This window comes from Haplochromis burtoni, unplaced genomic scaffold, assembly GCF_018398535.1.
Source record: "Haplochromis burtoni strain Fernald_Lab_line unplaced genomic scaffold, NCSU_Asbu1 Contig_244, whole genome shotgun sequence".
NCBI classification, from domain to species: domain Eukaryota; kingdom Metazoa; phylum Chordata; class Actinopteri; order Cichliformes; family Cichlidae; genus Haplochromis; species Haplochromis burtoni.
The window spans coordinates 45,540-65,318 of NW_024582605.1; the positions used below are offsets into that span (position 1 = coordinate 45,540).

The 19,779-nt window shown below is 42.1% G+C and overlaps 2 protein-coding genes across 2 annotated transcripts; one reads left to right on the plus strand and one right to left on the minus strand.

The window, feature by feature from the left end:
- Positions 1-164: 164 nt before the first annotated feature.
- On the minus strand, positions 165-10,186 carry mmp23ba (matrix metallopeptidase 23ba). Its single transcript, XM_005938167.3, has 8 exons — positions 9,809-10,186; positions 6,566-6,702; positions 5,721-5,860; positions 5,128-5,295; positions 4,869-5,033; positions 3,910-4,020; positions 1,393-1,519; positions 165-1,280 (listed from the first exon to the last, which is right to left on the minus strand). Exons 1-8 carry the CDS (start codon positions 9,950-9,952, stop codon positions 1,106-1,108), a joined length of 1,167 nt encoding a protein of 388 aa, XP_005938229.1. The 5' UTR covers positions 9,953-10,186; the 3' UTR covers positions 165-1,105.
- Positions 10,187-13,898: 3,712 nt separating this feature from the next.
- ubiad1 (UbiA prenyltransferase domain containing 1) lies at positions 13,899-18,798 on the plus strand. The gene is made up of 3 exons (XM_005938166.2): positions 13,899-14,108; positions 15,174-15,798; positions 17,863-18,798. Exons 2-3 carry the CDS (start codon positions 15,234-15,236, stop codon positions 18,348-18,350), a joined length of 1,053 nt encoding a protein of 350 aa, XP_005938228.1. The 5' UTR covers positions 13,899-14,108; positions 15,174-15,233; the 3' UTR covers positions 18,351-18,798.
- The last annotated feature ends 981 nt before the right edge of the window (positions 18,799-19,779 follow it).

The following is a 19,779-nucleotide window of genomic DNA, read 5'->3' on the forward strand; positions in this document are numbered from 1 at the left end:
AAAAGTGATGTCATTCCTTGTGCTGCACACTTTGTCTCAGTACTTTGTTCTTTCAGGGGGAAAAAAGATGCCCCGGCTTGCTTTGCTTTTGTTTTTAAATGACTCTGACTTCAGAATGAAACCAATAAATTCTTTGATTTCGAGCCAAAGAAAAATAAACAGTGCAGCTCGGGTCCCTGCACGACTGGAACAGGTACTGAAAAAAGGCCCCTCCTGTCCTGGGGCTCGCAGAGCCAGCACTAAATGGAAATATTCATTAATCAATTTTATCTATCCCCTGGACCCACCGTAGGCCTTTCTGCAGATTATTACACCTGATGTGTTGAATAAGCTTGGACAGAGAGCTGCGAGTGGAACTGACTGCTCAGTCCCTGGAGGCAGACTATTGGCCTCAGCGTGCGACTAGTAAAGTAAGCTAGACGTCTGAGGTGTTCCATATGCGGTTTAAGGTCCAAATGGTTCCAAAGGCTGTAGACAACATTGTTTATTCTGGCTTTAGTAGCTTACTTGGGGCAGTGTGTAAATTATTTGAATGCTATGCATCTAAAGCAAGGGCTTCTGTAAGTTTTTCAGGTCCATTAAAAAAAAAAAAGACATTTGGGACATTTTGTAGAAGGCTATGGTGAGTTCTCCCAACAGTACTAATATCTTCTGGGTTTCTGTGCAACTAATTAGTCCCTATTTTTCAGAGGAATCCCGTGGGTGGCCTTGGACTCCTTCAGCTGCCTTAGCTGAAAGAGCTTTGAAGAAGTCCAGGCTTGATGAATCCAGACTGACGTCATCGTCCCGAACAGCTGATGAGAGCTGCACAGAACTTTCATCACCAAATAAAATGCAAACCACAGCATCTGCCACAAACAGCTTTTTACAGTCAGGTAGTGTTTTCCACAAAAAAATGTAAAAAATATCTGTCACAGAGCATTTATTCTTTGCACAGATGTAAACGCATTTACACAAAGACGGTCAACAATTTTACGTGGATACAGGAAGAACGTTTAAAAAACAAAACAAAAAATACTAGTATGTGCCCTAGTGAGTGAGGTCTCCTGGTGACCATCTGTGAATATGTCCTGTTCAGTGTGCAGAGGAGCTGGGCTGTTCTGCTTCAGAAGCGCACGCGTACCCTCCACGAGTAGTTAGTGAGAATTTTGTTCTTCTTCTTAACGATGCAGGTGTACGTGCCTTCGTTGATGGCGTTGGCCACTATAGTAATGTGGTCGTCTTTCAGTGAGATGTAGTTTGGGTGAGAGAACTCCAGCAGCTCCCCGTCCTTGTACCAGCTGAAACAGGATTTGCACGTTAGAGACGGCGCTCAGCAACTGCAATACTGTAGCATCACTGTAACCAGGTAAACTGATAACATATTGGAGGGAGGGAGAGAGAGACACTCACTGTACTTTGCCTTTCTTTGATGCTATTTTCTTCCCGCAACGAAATGTCAGTTTCTTGCCCTCGACCACCAGCTTGTGTTTGGTCCTTGGGGGAGCCGGGGTGGGAGCTACGGTGGGGAAAGGGAATTCTGAAGAGGATAGAAAAGAAAACACTGGTGAGCTGGTGCACCACAACAGGAAATGCAAAGGTCATAACTTGGTGTTCTTAACCATAAGATACACATGTGCAGTGTGACAACTTGCAAGATGTGGGCTAATTTAAACGATAATACAACGTTTGGGTTGAATATTAGTAATTTAATCACTCTAACCTGTAGCTGTGTTTCCATTCATATAGCCGGTGTGTGGCTCTTGGCTGACTTTATCTAACTTAGTCAGTGTGGCTGTATGAAATAAATGTTTCCCACCCGTGATCAAAGAGGAACTAAAAGATTTGTGATAACCATAAACCTCAGTTTCTTTCACTGTCTCCAGCTGTCACAGCCTTTCCTCACACAGCAGTGCCTGAAAGGAAAATGTGAACTAGGTGCAACAGTTTATTGAAATTATGCAATCATACATGGAAATACTGTATATACGGCAAAAACAGAGTTTGTGTGCAATTCTAGTGAGCTTGAAAGTCATTATTGTTATGACCACCTTTATTCTTCCACACAGCCTGAACTCTCTTGTCATTTCTTTAAGTAGTCATCAGGAATAGTTCTCCAGGGTTCTTAAAGGGCATTCAAAGCTCTTCTTTGGATTTTGGCTGCCTTTTGTCAAGATAATCCCACACTGCTTCAATAATGTCGAGGTCCGAGATATGCCAAGTTTTTGTCTAATAGCTCTTTGGGAATCATCTTGTTGGTGCAAAAATACGATTCCATGCCTGTCAAATTGTGTTATCTTTGGTATTTTTCATAGATTTGACTAAAGAAATGGAAAAGATGATGCTTTTTTTTTACATACTGGCAGTAATTCTAAGATTGTCTGTTATGTGTAGACACAACACTGATTCATCCCTTGAGTTAAGCATCTTTTTATGATTGAATGATTGATAAGTCAGTCTTATGAGACTTAACAAACAAACAAACGAGTGAAAAAGCAGCCAATGTCCAAAGAGAAGCTGTGAAAAATCTTCAGAAAGCCTGGCAAACCATTCATCAAGAAAACTTTAAAAAAAAAAGTACAAGAAAGTCTTGTTTATTGGAGCAAAAAATTAAGAAATTAAGTTATCCTGCTTTCTGCTTTCCACTATATTTTGGATGCACATAGTGTCATTTGTACTCCATATTTTTTAAGGTTTAGTTACTTATTAGTTATTGTTTTAATCTGCTGAAACGCTGTATTAATGTAGAATTACTGTAGGTAAAACTACCCGAGAGTACATAAGTAAATAATATCCTCTCTAGCAGCAACATTAAAGAGAAACACAGATGAATGAATGCATGTTCCTGCCTGATGACTCATTTTCCTTTAGTACTTTAAAGATATTCTGTGTGGGCACTACGCAGACTTTTGATATAATACTCTATCTGGGCGTCGGGCTGCACATGAGAGATTTTTATCAGTGTTTTCTACGCCAGGTTTCTTCACTTTGTTTATTTATTTTTCACCAAATATATAGATTTCTTGATTTGAGCCCCCGTGCGTTCCCCATGTTTTGTTTGTTTTTAAATCCCAGAAACGCCCATGTTTTCACAAACGCCTCGCCAAAATGCTGATTACTGTCAAAATCATTGATAGCAGCGTTATCACGTCAGGCATCCATGCTGCTAACCTGCTGGCGGTGTGCCTGTGTTATCAGTGTAATCTCTCCCATCTGGTGACAAGCGCAACAGGCCGCCTCGTGATCAACTCAGAGTCTGCCTAAAAAACAGTCGCTCTCGTTAATGCTGCAAAAATCCAAATTGACCTTGTGTGTCTCTAACCCTCAAGCCACAGTCTGAAATTCCAGCGGTTTGGAGTCACTCAGGAATTTTCCACAGCCGTACAACGTCTCCCAATCAGCAATGAGGAACAGATTACTGTGAGCCAGGAATCGTATCCTCTTGCCTCTCTCCACACTGTCCCCCTGTTGCTGACAAAAAAATCTCAGAAAGCCACAGTCTGTGGGGCTGTGATAGTTAAAACTGAGCCACTTCTTGTTGTGCAAAAAAAAGGAGATCTCTGCACCACAGCATCCCATAATAAACCTACAGAGGCAGTTGTCTGATGAGTGACACTTGTGTAAAGCAGCCCTCACTGAGAGAGCAATCGACAGGTAGCGGCCCTGCTGTGTGAGCGTTCTGAAACGCTGCCACTCTCCAGAAATAAAACACAGACTCTCCCAGCGCCAAGTGTAATCTCCCTACAAATCAGACCCTTGAAAACCTCCAGCGCAGCTCTGCATGGCTGGACCTGTTGGCTCCCGTTGCTCCATTGGCAAACGGTTCACAGCAGCTCCTTGTGCTGCTCAATTGAGAGAAAACTTTCTCTGTCTTCTTTTTTTTTTCCTTCCCCCTGGACTCCTGCTGCCGTTGCCACTGCTGCTTCTTACCGTAACAGAAATCACAGCTGGAGGGGCAGTGCTTCTGCATCAGTCTGCGCTTGCTCTCGCAGTAGCCTTTCCGAGCCCAGGCCGGACAGATAAATAGACGATCCAAACATCCTGGAGGAGGAGGGAGAGATGAAGTGAGGAGGAGGGTCAGATGGCAGCTCTTAGTCAGGCAAAAGAATTGGAACACCTCCAACCCTCCAAACACGAACACACAATCTGCTTTTTGTGCCAGTGAAAATGACTCACTATGACACACGCTAAAGACCACTCGTGAGTATTTTGTACAGTATTCATTAATGTTTTGCTTTCAGTCATCAAACGCAAACATTGTGCTCTACATTATGATTGGTTTTATCAGAAGCGCGCAGCAATACTCCTTTACAGGAATATCTAGATGCTTCTAATAACAGCATCAGACTACATTCTGAGAAAGCGTCCGATCCGGGCAATGCCTTAAATCATCCCGGTGGGATGTTGGACAGCGTCCTTTACAGGACATATGCAGTTTGAAGGCCAGTTGGAGTCTAGACCCAATTCGTCATCTCATCTGACAGCGGCAGCATCAATCTTGTTTTCCCTCGGCCATGTTTAACAACAACGTTAAGGAATTCTTGAACCTGTCAAACTGCCCGAGGGAATGAATTCTCCTGCAGGTTCTTCTGTCAGGCTGTTGAGAGGCTTCCCAGATGCACCGTCAGTTTTCTGCCCTTGTGAAATACCAGTCGACACTCAATGCTCATTTTCGTTCCTGATGCTGCCATACGTGTCATCAGTCTCATCATGTGTCTTGATCCCAGCTCTTTATGGGCCTCATTCAGTCAATCAAGAGGCTTTGGGATGCCTTTCAATGTGTCATCTAGACCACATACGTCCCCCCAAATCCTCAGATGTGTTATGAAAGTACAAAAAGAAGACCTTTAATGTTTGTGTGAGAGAAAACATAAGGACTGTGAACAAACCGTAGAGCCGGTGCAAACCCCACACCTCATCCTGTGTGATGAGCTTGCGCCCTGTCAGAGTTGCATTCAGGTGCATCAAAGCTTTGGGATCCATGGAGTGCATGAGTCCCAGGACGTGACCGATTTCGTGAGCCGCCACGTGGACGAGATCCGTCAGCCAAACCCCTGCAACAGAGACAGCTCAGCTTGGTGTCTGCTGCATTCATTACTTCACGCATGAAATATTAAAAGTTTCAGCAAACACAATAAAGATGCGTGCCTTTCTTCCAGCTGAAGCGCATGTTTCCCAGAATCCAATATTCGTGGTCGTCAAAGTGGATCTCGCCTGTTGGCGGGAAGAACGCGTGAGCCAGTTCTCCTGTGATGCCATCGAAACAATGGTGCAAGTGGGACTGCCAACAGTCTGTGTGGTTGACTGGATAGAAGCCTGCCAAAACAGAGAAACGGAGAGAAATATCTCAGAGCCAAGGAGGGAAGCCCTCCCTCCATTATTCCTGCTCCGTGGAGACTGGAGTGGGGAGATGATGGATCACAAACGACAAACTCAGAGGATGACGACCATTCCTCTCACTCACTCTGAGAATTTATGCAGGACTCTCGAGTTTGCACCCAAAGGGGGCAGATAAAGCAGAATTTGGGGACTTTTGCCATGAGCTGATATGTCTGGAAGTTGTTAGACATTTTTTTTCATTAAGAATTATGAATATGTGTTGAATATGAGCTTGGTAATGTCATTGCAGTGCTGCGATTTAATGAGGCAAAGAAATTGCGGCGACGACAGCAGGGAGAAACAGAAAAGTCTGGCACTCAGAACTAACCAAGCAACATCTTTTGAGGGAGAGATGCACCCACCGATCTTGATGTCTGCCTCTTGGTCGGCCGGCACCTCTCTGAAGGTGAACGGCGAGACGTCGCTCCACATGCCAAAAGCCTTGGTGATTCCCCGACGTGTATCGCTGGCGTTCATCAAGTTTGTAGGGAAGGAGAGCAACCTGCTCGGAAACAACAGCACGGTGTGGTTAATAGTTGTCCCTCAACACATTCCTCTACAGCTGAGGAATCTGCCAAAACACAATAGCTACTGTTCAGACACAAAAGAATTCCCACATTCCTCAGCACAGCTCTGTTTTAGTGAGACCAGATAGTTTCTAATATCACAGTTAGACAGTAACTTAATAAATTGTTGATACCATCCATTTTACTAGTGCGAAAATTACTTAAATTAAGCTGTTTAAAAAAAAAAAGTTTGTCTACCACCAACCAACGGTTTTTGGAGCTCCTCTAGCTCAATCTAATCTTCCCGTTAGCGGATCATTTTACAGCTCCAGGATGAATAAAGTTACTGGATCTTCTCCTGACAGTTAACACAGCTCAATCCAACTCTTTGGAAGCCAAGCAACTGTGGCGTGACTTTCAGAATCCCCTATGTGCTCACTATTTTACAGTGTTCACAGTCAGATGATAATTCAGACCACTTTTTGGTGCTTCGACAAACTTTTGGTGGACAAGGTTCAGTGCAAACAGTGACTTAAGATTAGAAAATGTAGCAGCTGACCCACATCAACAGTAGTTATAGTGCACGATTGTTTGAAATCTGGAGCCTCGGTCTCTCATCTTGGTTTCTTTTAGCACAAACATTCGCCCTCCCTTTGCCTAATTTGTATTGCTTTTGTGCATCGCAGGCTGTAAATAAATACTTGTATGTGAGCTTGAACTTGTCCCATTTGAGCTTCTCCGGGGTGAGGGTGTAGCGCTTGTTCCTGGAGAGGTGAAGTACTTGTGACCGGGCCTCTTTGCGGATCCCGATGAGCAGCACAGTGGTGTGAGCTTCTTCCTTGGACAAAGAGAAACTTTGAATGAATGACCTCACACTGTGACAGGAGTAACTGAATCCTAAAGACTCATTTGGCTTTCCTAAGAATTCAATGAGATTCAACTGGTCACATTAGTGAATATTATATTTTCAACTTTCCATCTCAGGAAAGAAGTAAGAAAAAAGTTGCATTAAGTTTGATACTTTTCACCAGTATGTTGAGTCTGATATCTCTTCGGGGGGATGACAGCTGGAGTCTGGACTCTGTTATAACACTGAAATGCTGCCTATGGGTGCTTTGAGTTTTAATGCTTTCATAAATATTCTGCGGCTGATGTTGAGTTGCAGAGATATTCCATAATAGTGATCACACCTCGCAATAAATCTATAACTTTCTATGGAAATGGGTTTGAGCAATAAATCCGCTTTTCGGCACTAGAAGAGAGGCTGCGATTTCTCAGTTGAGGAGCCCATTCCTGTGCTTGACAACAGGAATGTTTCTCGCACTGCCTGATGGCTTTAATGGGGTTTTAAGGAGGCAGACATTTAAAAAGAGAAACTGCTGAGGGTACACAACTGGCAGTCATTGGGAGACACGTGCACAGCACACGCTTTTGAAGGCGCTGGGCGAATATAGGCTTAAACCTGACTTTGTTGAAAAGTACCACTTGGTCTGTTATACCTGGCTCTTTACAAGAGCCTGACTGATGAGCAGGAATACCGTGTGTCAGGTGAAATGCAAGGGGATGAACAAGATTTTATAGTAGAGAGTGGAGCAAAGTGAAAGTTTTCAGTATGCTTCAGACTAAGTGTTTCTTCTGTGGTCTGACAACAAGATTAGAAATGTCCTTTCAGGGTCTAACATGCAGCCAACACGAGGCTATGGGTCATGCTCGCCAAGTCTCTTTGGGTGTGAAACTAACCAGTGTCTCCATGTGACTGCAATCATCGTCTGAGTGAAAAACAGAGCAAGACACCACAAATTCTTAAGAGTATTGGGATTCTTTTTCACGAGCATTCAGAACATGCATAAATACTGATACATTTAGATTTTTTCAGGCAAGAAATGACACAACCTCTGTTAAATCGTGGATGCGCTGATTAAAAATGGCTAAAGGTTCAAATAAAAAGGTCAGATTATGCACAAGTTGTCCCCGTGAGCCATTCAGTTTCAGACAATTTTTCCTTCTCTTGCCTCTCTATGATGTCATTAAGCGTGGATATCTTTAATATGGTCATATCAGGCACTCTGCTCTGATTGTAACCACCGAAGCCCCAAACCATTGGCTGTTTGCATCATCTGTTTGTGAGGGGCAGCCAATCAGAGAAAAACCTTACTTTTACAGGGGTACGGTCCTACTTCAGAAGTCACTTGGATATAAAGCTGGATTCTACTGTAAAACCACAACTCCAGGATTCTTTGAGTACCATGCCTCTTTTTTTTTTTATAATATCTCTGACACTAAAACCCAGTACAAATATAATTTTCTTTTACAAATATAAGTTTCTTGCTGAGGAAAAACACTGAAGATGGAGAGAAAATATCAAAGTCTCTCCCTTCATTTTGGAATCTACGCCCAGTCCTCCAGTTCCTGTTCCTGCTTCACCCAGTCAAGACAAACAGATGCAGTACTTCCTTCATTTCCTTTCCAAAATAGTACTTTGGGTGGCCAGACTGTCCCACACCGTTATTAAACTTCACGATCTCTCGTGGTTTGGTGTTAAATATAACATTTCACTACCAGATTAAAGGCATAGGTCACTGTTTTATACAAAAGTTGCTTTTCCCGACCTCAGCTGACATGCTGGAGTCATGCGTTCAGTGACTTATGAGGTGTTAAAGCCAGCGCGTTTCTTAATGTGTCACGTCTTGTTATATTCACCACAAAGCTCATCTGCCATGTTTGCCATAAATAAAGATGAACCGCAAACCCACTAGTCCTCTAGACTAAACCTCAGAGCCGGCGGTGAGAGCTGACAGAGGGCGAAACATCTGAGGACAAATCCCACATGGATCGTTTGGGGAGTCTGGAAGAGTTTAACCTCGTTTCCAGAAATTTCTAAACAAGGGATTATGATTTTCATCTGAACCTCAGAGACTTTGAGGGTTCTAGTCAACAAAAGCGATTTTCTGTACACAAATCAAAACACAGACTGTCTGTCGCACTTTTTGTCAACATGCACATATTCATGTTAAAATGAAACAGAGTGAGGCTGAACATTGTCAAAACAAATATTGTTCATCTCGTTTAGTAATATAGAAATAATAAGTATGTTACAGCGGATAATTGCCGATTCATTTCAGTATAAATCAATGAGAAATGCTCTTTGGTTGTTCTGTTACTTAACTTCATGAAGTTGTGTAATCCCCACCAGCGGGCTTCTTGACTGACACATAATGAGAGCGTGTGGCAAAGGCAGTGACATAAAGCGATCCCTCAGGCTCTATGTCACAGCGGGTGGGTGGCACTGAGTGAAATGTGTGGAGAAACACATTTATCCAATTCGCTGAAGATATTACTGCACAGAGACCCATTCCATAGACATAACCTAATAGCAGCATTCATCTAACTTCACATAATTGAATCTGATGCCTATTACCATCACTCACTGATTTCATGTGAGGATTTCCAGCTAAAAATATCTTTGAAGATCCAGACGAATGGCTTGAAATTGCACGGATTCTTGCATAATGTAACAGTGAAAGAAAATGATGTGCATCGTTCCTAAATGATCTGATATTTTCCTGATACCCGCTGCTCTGTTTTGCTGATTGTCAAGTGGGCACAGCCAGCACAACCAATAATAAAGCCGATAATAACCTTTGTGGATTTGTGGTAAATATATGGTGCGTTGCTTTTACCTTACCTCTTACTCTCAATATAAAACAGCGTTTCATTGCTGGGTTCACCACTACTGCCACTTTCACCATGAACTTTCAATAAGCCTTACTTTTCTACCCCCGTATGTATTCTCCTGTTACATAAACAGTTTTGCAAATGGAGCAGAATTCTGAATGGAGTTTGGCGTTATGTGACTTCAAAAGGTAACCAGCATCTTAATAACTTCATAAGCACAACTATGTGCCGGACTCTGCAGCTGCAAGGAAAAAGTGGTCACAGCATACCTCTAACCTCCAGGTGGGAAACGCTGTGGTCTGCTGCATCCCTGCAAGCAGAAAGCTGAGCAGCACAGCAGCCAGCAGAGGTGCGAAGCCCCAGTCGCCGTTTCGTAAACTTCTGCCACTCTGACAGCTCACCATGGCTGCCATAGCGCACCTCCAGGGGAGACAAAAACAAGAAGAATCCCTTCTGCAAAAGATTGCTTCACCATCTATTCCAGTGAATGCTACTGCGTGGCCATAGCACGCATCGCTGCTGGTGGGTCACTACTTGGGGAGCTTGTGGTCGCTGTGCGCAGCAGGCAGCGCAGTCCAGCCCCGCGGACCGACCGGGTTGTGAAAGCAGTGCAGACTGCATCAGCTCTGCTCGCCTCTCTTCCGCACAGAGCGCCTGCCAGCGGGCTGGTTTCACGTTACTGTAGACGGGGCAGGGGGTCAGTGTCGAGACGACCTAATGAAAACCAAATATCCGTCAAACCACTTGTTGCAACCGCCGGAGATGCAGCCAAAGCGGAGTCCAAGGCTGATTTTTTATTTTTTGGGCAAGATTATTTTTTGCACGTTTATGTAACGCTGCTGAGTTTATTCTTCTCCTCCTTACAGCGTGGCAGATATTTTTAGGTCAGAATAAAATCAGGGCTTTATTTAGTCGGCTGTTTTGTTTAAATTACTCTATAAGAGACAGTTTTAAGTGTTTATTTTAAACATTTTATTTTAGTTTTACAGCTTGCATGTCCAGGAAGAAGAATATGATATGAACAATGAATGTACCACAGATAATAGATTTTACTTGTAGTTTTCCAGCTCCAGAGGTGACACTAATATCGTGTACATGGTGAAACTTGAGGGGGTATGGACAAATAAGTATATACTTCTGCCTACTCCTTTTCAAACAAATAATGTAATGATATTTTGTAATGATTGTGAAGGCACATGTTTGAAATAAAAATGAACTGAACTGAACTGAGGTTTCATGCAAAGAAACCAGGATGTTCATCACTGAGATTTGTTTTATATTCAAAAAGTCCAAAACCCACTTTTTTCCCACCCCAAGTTTGGAAGTCTTCCTAGTTTATCAACTGAACTTGTTGTCTGTTCTTCCTTTTTCAGCCAGACTCAAAATGCATAGTCGATTCCCAGAAATCATCACAAAACACAGACACGCGACATTTTAAATTAACTGTTGTTGTTCAGACGTTGATTAATGAAAATAAATTCGTTTTTTATTTACTTCAGAGGTTCCCATTTAAAGAGATTAAAGATGCCACTAATAGCTTGGTAAACAGTCAGTTCATTACACTGTCAATCTGAGCTGACACAAAATAGCACAGAAGAGTAAATCTGTACAGGTGTTGATTTAGTACTGATGATATTAAACTTTCCCTTTTCATACATAAAGACACTTCCAACCATGATGCATAAAAGGTGGAAAATGGTGCAGAAAAAATCCACCAAAATGCAGGAAAGGATGTGTCAGAAATTTAAACTTGAGAGAAACCTGCTGCTTCTGGGATGAAAGTCAAACCATAAGCAGTGAGTCAAAAATAAGGTTGAGTCTAATCACAAAAATGTTCCATGAAGTTGTTCCCCTACAAGACGTAGTGACACTTAAATGGCAGTTTACATTTGCACCCTCTGTGTGACCCTGTTATGACTCTGTATTTAAATAGCGTAGAGGTATTTCTATCATGTGATCATTTTTGTGGCTTTTAGGTCAAATCTTGTTTGAGTGTCTCTGACTCCGGTTGGTAAATAGTTGCTTTTCCCCCCGACACACAGTCTGACTGACAGGAAAATTGGTGGAATTTCTCGAATTAATAAATACTTCATAATGTCATGCCAGTTTCAGGGTTCTGGTATTATGCATGCTGACTCGCTTGCTTGGCCCCGAGGACACATAAATGATATTTAATGATGATTCTGCCCGTGTTTTTCCTTCCCGTGACAAGCCAAGATGCTCTAAAGAAGACAGATCAACAAAAGTAGAAGGTAATCAACATTTTTTTTTCCTGAACTTAACTTTCAACAAACTAGAAGCATTACTGCAGCATTAAAATGCTTTATCTGTTTGATTTGGTACAGTGACCAAACCCAGAAGTTATTTCATAGAAATGATTCCACTGGATCCTTTTCTAAAGTGATGTAGCTGAATGCACTCCCACATTATTTGTCTTAGATAACCCAGTAGCTGGAGCGACCAATCTATTCTTGTAGTATACATTTGTGTAAAATGTTACAACTTTTTCTCTCTCTTTTTTTTTTTACATTTTCTTACCGAGTATATCGTGTGCAGCCCAACTGCTCGAGGGGGGAGATTTTCTTTTTCCCCTGGTCTGATGACCTTCCCCTGAGTTTGTTGTTCTAGTACACCCTTGGGTGAAGCTGGGAAAGGTCCTCAGCCAGCTAACTGTCATCTCTGGCCAGACCTGGCTAATCTTTTTTCCCTTAAATGGCTGGAAGCTAGACCGCTTGAACTCATGCGTCACTCATCCAACCACAAACCACTCTACTTACACACTGATTTTCTTTTTTAAGTAGCTTAACTGTGATTAACTGAGGTGAGTAAATCACTCTTTGTTATATGGCCAAGCCACATGTGATAGTTAGATTTCTTTCCCTGTGTTTGTCAGTTTGTTTGTTTCTTCCAATCATCTGTTTTGGATTTTTTTCATGGCTATGAGCACAAACAGCTTCTTGTGACCTCAGTATGCATATGATAACTATGGCTATAACCACTTTTTACTTTAAATTGTATATGTCATTGGAGGGTTGACATTTTGCCTGATTACATCATTGTGTGTGTTTGATGATGACATAATAAATATATATACAATACTGTGCAAAAGTCTTGAGCCACGCTCATTTCTTTACATTTTGCTTCCAATGAGTCAGGCCTTCTTGGGATTTTTTAAATGGTCTTGAACAATAGTTCTCCAGGCTTTCTAAAGGACTTCATGAGTTGTTGGTTATTTTTGTTGTTGTTGTTGTTGTTGTTTTTTTTTTATATTGGCTGCTTTTTCACTTATTTTCAGTCCAGTCCTTGTACCTGACCATTGTCAGAGAAATGTTGTTAAGCCACTTAACACTGACCTATACATCATTCAAGCACACAAAAATGCATCTAGCTCAAGGGGTGAACCAGTGCTGTGTTCACACATAACACAGTTTAGCAAAGAACCATTTTTAAATTGTATCTTTAGGCATTTTATTACCATCTGCTTCTCACAAAAAAAAAACAACCCAAAACAAAACACAAAAATCTTTTTTTCTTTCTTTAGTTGAATCTACAAACAATGAAATAACAGAGTCTGACAAACATAAAATAGTGTTTTCACCCTAACATGGTGACTCCCAAAGGGCTATTAGCTAAAGAAGTTTCATATCTTGGTTTGATGTCCAGTGTCTCCTTAAATATTTGAGGAAACTGGACAAGTTGGAGGTCTGGAGAGAGGTACAGTGAGTGTCTGCAGCCACCCGTAAAACACGGTGGAGGATCTGTTGCAGTGGGGCTGCATTTCAGCCAGTGGTGCTGTCAGATTTTGATCCTCCACCACCATTGATCTGCTATCTGTATTCGGGTTAGCTATATATTTTTTAAGCATAGCAGTGATCACAAACACACTGTCAGTGGAGTAAAAGCATTGACAATGTGTTTGGGAACACCATCAGTCATGGATAGGCCTCCACGGAGCCCGGACCTCAACACTACTGTCGGATCGTCAAATGACAGCCAACGTCCAAAGAAGAGCTGTGAATGTTCAAGAATCCTGAACTATTCATGAAGATGACTTCAAGAAATAAATGGAAGACAGCTCAGGCTGCGTTGAAGAACAAAGGCGTTCACATCAAATATTGTCGTTTAAGCTGGATAGAATTTTACAAACACGTTTTGTTTTTGTTTTTTACATTTTTGTGCCCTATATTCTGTGTCTTTGCTTATGTTCCAATAAACTATTTCCCATTTTCCTAACAACATATAAAAATACTTTTTCAGTGCTGTATCCATCCATCCGTCCACTTATTTTCTGCCTCTTATCCGGGTTTATATCTAAGAATAAAAAAAGGAGGGCGGAACCTTTTTTACGACGCTTGTTTTCTTCGACCTTTGTACGCGGTTACACTCGTGGCGGAGGAAATGGCACCCGTCTGGTCTCGCAGGCTTTACAGTGGCCAGCCAGTCGGGTACTGTCGAAGCTGACACGTAAGCTTTCTAACTGCCTCCTGCAACACAGAGCTCACCTTGAAGAGAAATATGGTTTTAAGTGGAGAAAGTGCAGGTGTGTGTGGGATATTGAAAACATAGCAGGTAAGAACTGCTGTCAGACATTTCCTCCCCTCCGTCCCCGTACACACAGCCATTAGCTCGGATGGCTAGCGCTTAGCTTTAATCCCATAATCTCAGTCGTTAGCCTCATGTTGTTTACCCCCTTTTGAGTGCCGTGTCCTTGTCTGGGTAGCACCTGAGCCGTTTTTCTCCCGAGGGTAGTTTCACCCAAATTTCAAATGAAGTTTGCATTGGCAGTAAGCCGGAGTTTGGCTTTTAAAGTACCCACTTAAAAATAAATTCCCTGGCGTTACTTTCGCGGAACTCAGTGAGACTATTTCTCACGCAATTCGTATTTATTAATTCATGGCAGTTTAACAAACAAACTCAACACGGTGTGTACATGTCTACAAACAGCCTTAAACTGTGTGAACATTTGCCAGAAGATGGAGGATGTGACGTGGTTGTGGACGTCAGTAACAAAGTCTGTGTGAAACTTTTAGAAAAAAAATGCGTAAAAGTTTTTAGTTCTTCGCCAAAACCAAAACAGGATAGCATGTCACTCCTGTTTTAGTTTATCTTAACTTTTGGATTGTTTTTATGATGACTTTTAAGGCCCTCTCTGGACTTCCGTCAAAGTATAATTGAAATCATATGATACCATAAACTTGTGGTTTCAAGTCAAGACTCTGCTAGCCATCCCTGTCTTTTTAAATCTCTCTTATAGACATTTTTTTTTAATAATTGGGCTTTCTCAGTGTTGAGTTACTGTTGTGTTGTATAATGTGATCTCTTTTGGGTGATTATTTTTCAATATGTTATATTTGCTTCTGCTTTTAATCTCCATGTGCCCAATACATGTGTCAGGCTCAAACAGCTAAGAGTACTAAGTTGTGACCTCTTGAAGCTGGCATTCATTTCTTTCTTAAAACTGGGGATCTTTTGTGTGTAAGGCAAAGGCACGTATTTCCTCAAAGTACTAAAGTTTACTACCTGGCTTTGTTTAGCGTATTGGAAATGACATGCTCATATGATGGCTGTGGTCTTGTAAACACTGTCAGGTGTCTATTTTGTAAATTTATATTTTGTGTTTTTTGTTTCTTGCAGAAATCCCAGACTCGGAACATTTAGGAACATTGCTCGTGTTGCAGACCGCCTTGAAGGACAATGGCCAAAGAGCAGAAACAAAGCAGGGCGGAAACGTTTTTACTTGCAGGGTCGAATGGTCATAATGGCCAGCAATGGGCGACTGGTATGAGTAACTCTGTGCAAAATCATCCTGCACCTGCTAACAAAATGTCAAGGATGGCTCGCGTTGCCTCGGATGTAAGGCACAAGTGTGCGGCCTACGTGCTAGCATTGAGGCCATGGAGCTTCAGCGCCTCACTTACACCCGTGGCCCTTGGCAGCGCCTTGGCGTACAAACTGGATGGCTCCGTGGACTTGGTCGTTCTGATGGTGTGTGCTGTGGCCGTCCTCGTGGTTCACGGGGCGGGTAACCTTGTAAACACCTACTATGACTTCTCCAAAGGGATTGACCACAAGAAGAGTGATGATAGGACTCTTGTGGACGAAATCCTGGCACCACAGGATGTTGTTATGTTTGGCGCTTTGTTATATTCTCTGGGGTGCTTGTGTGCCACTCTGCTTTTCTTCCTGTCTACGCTGAGGCTGGAGCACCTAGCCCTAATTTACTTTGGGGGTCTCTCCAGCTCCTTCTTATACACCGGTGGTGAGTGAAACGTTAAATTGAGTATTAATCACTGCTTAGCTGTTTGTCAACACACATCTTAAATTTAAGCTGTCCTACGCAATTTGTTGGAGGGTCACTTTTGGTTCATAGCTTTGCAGATAATTTGTACTGTGCATCTACCCTAAAATCATTGAGGTGCGATTCAACGCTGAAAAAATATATTTCACAATCTGGTGGCAGATGTTTAAGAGACAGATGACTGAAAACTGGCAAAAAGACCCATCCCCACAGTTACCTGTTTGTTGAATTTGGGTGAACTGGCCCTTTAAGAAAGCATTTCTTTAAAAACATGACAGAGATGTGTCACATTTTTTCATGAGGTGACGTTTATGCTTTCCAACAGAAAGCATTTTCATCACGACTTTTTTTTTTTTTTTTTAAGTGTGATATTATTTTGTTTTAGGAAAAAAGTTCAGGTGATCAGGATTCATATGTAACAAAACATTTCTGTCAACCTATCAGAGCTGATTTTCAGGAAAAATGTTTGTCTACCAGCACAAGATGTTGAATAACTTCTATTACCAGATATCTGCAAATGCAAAGCACACGAGTTTTGGTATGAGAAGCTTTCTGGTTTCTGTTTGTAGTCTTATGTAATCGTACGAAGGTAAACACTTCATACAAGGACTGGATTTGCTTTAATGCAGTCTGAAAACCAGATCATCTCATGACAGTGTAACTATTTATTGGCTTTTGAAAATATTTCTGCCTTGCTAAATAATGAGCGCTAGATGGAACACAAAGTATTGGCCAGAATTTACTATGATTATACCAGAGTGCTTATAAGATTGGTGAGCTTAAGCAGAATTTATGGGCCTGCAAATGTGTTGGATCTGTGTACGTGTTTCCATTCGGACAGTGATGCCTACACCATAACCTTCCATGTAACATGATGTGCATCTCCCGTCGTCACGTTGCTGAAAATGGCGGATGTAAGCATCAAGTAGGCCGGAGTAGGAAGGGACTGACAGCAAAGTTCAGTTGGAATGGGGAAAAGCACCCAAGAAACCGCAATAAAAACGCAGACAGTAGCTGCAGTGGACTTTTGTAACTGTTTTTACCACTGTGTTAGTGGACAGTGTACATGTTGCCTCTGTTGGACTGCAGGCAGAATTTATGGTCCAGGAGAGGTGGCACATTCGCTGACTGCTGGCACTTCAGGGATGGCCTGGATGCCTGCAGAGAGCATCTGTTGTCAGATGGAGGCGATGTACAAAGTATGTCGTACAACTGGTCTAAGGGTTACTCCAGCTTGTGGTGTTGGTCAGTGAGCCACAGCGAAAAGCGAAGTTTTCTCTGTGAAGCAGCCACTGTCTGTGCTTTTCTTTCTGTATTTATTTGCAGTTCTGCTGTTCCATGTGTATTCCACTGTCACTCTCTTCACTATTCCCCTCCACTTTTCAGCCAGTCACCATATGTCCAGATGATAAATTACGCTTCAGTATGCACACTAGCTGGTGGGTTCCTAGATTGGCTGTTTGATAACATAGTCAGGCTAAGGGATCACTTTATCTATCACTTAAATTTCTAACATTGTGTTTAAGTAGAGTCAGTTGCAGTGAGGTGGTGGAGGGGTCGGGTATTCATAGATCCACTCAGGCTGAAGTAGGCAGAGGTGTAGGGTTACATTTATTCCTGAAAGACTTTACCATTACAAATAATAAAGTAAAATGCATCATTTGAATGAACTGTGATGTGTTTTTAGGAATTTGATCACTGCTAAGGGAAAAAAAGTTGGTGTTGGGGAACATCACTGATATAAAAACAGCAGTTTACTGGCTGTGGTAGGTACTGGTGAGTGTGTGATAACAGTTGGTCAGTTTGGTCAGCTTGAAAGACTTTACATGGCAGTGAGGCACTAATGAAAGGCTTAAAAAAATCGTGATGATTCTGACCAAACTAAGACTAACCCAAACTTTTTAACAATGCAGTACCCAGACTGCTGGAATACTCTTTTAAATGTACTGCCAAAGTTTTGACTGTGAGACTCGGTGGAACTCAATTTGCTGTTTTTGACCGATCCTGTTTTCTCTTCTTCTCCAGGCATTGGCCTCAAGTATGTGGCCCTGGGAGATGTAGTCATCCTCATTACCTTCGGCCCACTGGCAGTCATGTTTGCCCACGCGGTGCAGGTCGGGTACCTCTCCGTGCTCCCGTTGGTGTATGCCGTCCCGCTGGCCCTCAACACAGAAGCTATCCTCCACAGCAACAACACACGAGACATGGACTCTGACAAGCAAGCGGGGATCGTCACCCTGGCCATCCTCATTGGACCTATGCTGTCTTACATCCTCTACAACCTCCTGCTCTTTGTCCCTTACGTGCTCTTTTGCATCCTCGCCACCCGTTACACCATCAGCATGGCACTGCCTCTGCTCACGCTGCCCATGGCCTTCTCCCTGGAGAAGCAGTTCAGGAGCCGATGCTACGCCAAGATCCCCCAGAAAACAGCCAAGCTCAACCTCCTGATGGGACTTTTCTATGTATTCGGGATCATTCTGGCTCCTTCTGGCAGCCTGCCATTACTGTGATTTAGTATAAAATTCAAATTTTGCTGATTTAATACTGACTAGTTTACGTACTGATTTGTATTTGTATTCATACAAAACTGTCTAAAGGCTCTCGCTGGCTTTAATTTATTGTTTAATTTATGACTTGAACAGACTTAGCTCCTCCTTCGGGATGCTGAAAACATAATCAAGATGCTTTTATCAAGTATTAAGCCTGCTGTAATGTGTTGGTAAAAGTACGAAGTGTTGGTGTTGATTTGTAGGGGCGGGCAACATTTTCATAATATAAAGACTAAAAGTAAACCTACTGTTGCCATATTTCTAGACATGACATATAACATGATCCTACAAACATCAGTAAACCATTGCTGTCCTCTCATTATGGTACATACTCTTAATTTGTTCATTGTGGTTTTTATTTTGGAGAGCCTAATAGTATTTTGTCAGTAATAAAAGTTACTCATACTGATGTGCCATGTCTTCACTTTGAATCAATGGTAAGATTGCTTACTCATCTTTAATCCAGATCAGTTGAGATAAGTAAACATCACTAAACACTTAGAAATCCTTAGTTTTACATTGGGTGGGGAAAAAAAACAACCTCCAAATATGAAAAAGAAAATGCATCACACATAATGACAGAGCAACTAATGCTTCATAATATGGACACTTCTCTCATGTTCTTGGAGCGATACAAAGTTGGCATGACTAGTAGCACAGTCTTATTCATACCACGGGGAAAGATCATTTACATGTCTAAGGAACTTAGAAAAGTGACTGAACTTCTTTAGGGTTTCTTTTTTTGGGGATGATGATGTTTCACCTCTCTTCCAAGGGGCTTCTTCAGTTCTAAAACCAAAAGGTGGAGACACGAAGGTATTTAAATTCTAGTGTTTTTTTATGCTTAGGAGGTGGTCATTGACCCACTGTCATCACATGAGCCAAGGTGTGAGTCATTACCACCACCCACAGGTTTCAGGTGAAACCATTGGAAGAACTTGCCTTACCCTATCATGTGATCTATTGAGATCACATGACACAATGCGCTTGGGAAGGGGGGCAGCCGCTCCCTCTGTTCAATGATGGACATAGCTGACCTCTTATTCCTCTTTCAAACCATCTGTGGTCTTGCTTCAATACTTGAGCATTGGCATCCTCGACGGAGGGACCTTTAACCTTTAACCTCCTAAGACCCGAACTCTTTCATGGCATGCATTTTTAATTTCTTTTTGATATTTGGGCTGATTGGGACCTGATGAATGTAAAACCAAAGAATTACCTTATTTTTGTTTCTAAGAAAAATGAGAGCAACATATAAGGATATTCATTTAAAATTTCGATAGGACAGTAGCAGTATAATGTCCTCGTAAGTGGATATCAGGCCCTTGTAGAGCAAGATTGAGTATTTTGGTCTAAATAACCCAAAATGTGATGTCCACATATATGGACG

Excerpts from the sequence above, each read along its gene's own strand:
- mmp23ba (XM_005938167.3), bottom strand. The coding sequence starts at position 9,952 with ATGGCAGCCATGGTGAGCTGTCAGAGTGGCAGAAGTTTACGAAACGGC. Across the intron at positions 5,861-6,565 it reads AAGTTCAAGCTCACATACAA|GTTGCTCTCCTTCCCTACAA; the intron begins GTATTTATTTAC and ends GTTTCCGAGCAG. Across the intron at positions 1,281-1,392 it reads TCAAAGAAAGGCAAAGTACA|CTGGTACAAGGACGGGGAGC; the intron begins GTGAGTGTCTCT and ends ATCCTGTTTCAG.
- ubiad1 (XM_005938166.2), top strand. The coding sequence starts at position 15,234 with ATGGCCAAAGAGCAGAAACAAAGCAGGGCGGAAACGTTTTTACTTGCA. Across the intron at positions 15,799-17,862 it reads CTCCTTCTTATACACCGGTG|GCATTGGCCTCAAGTATGTG; the intron begins GTGAGTGAAACG and ends CTTCTTCTCCAG.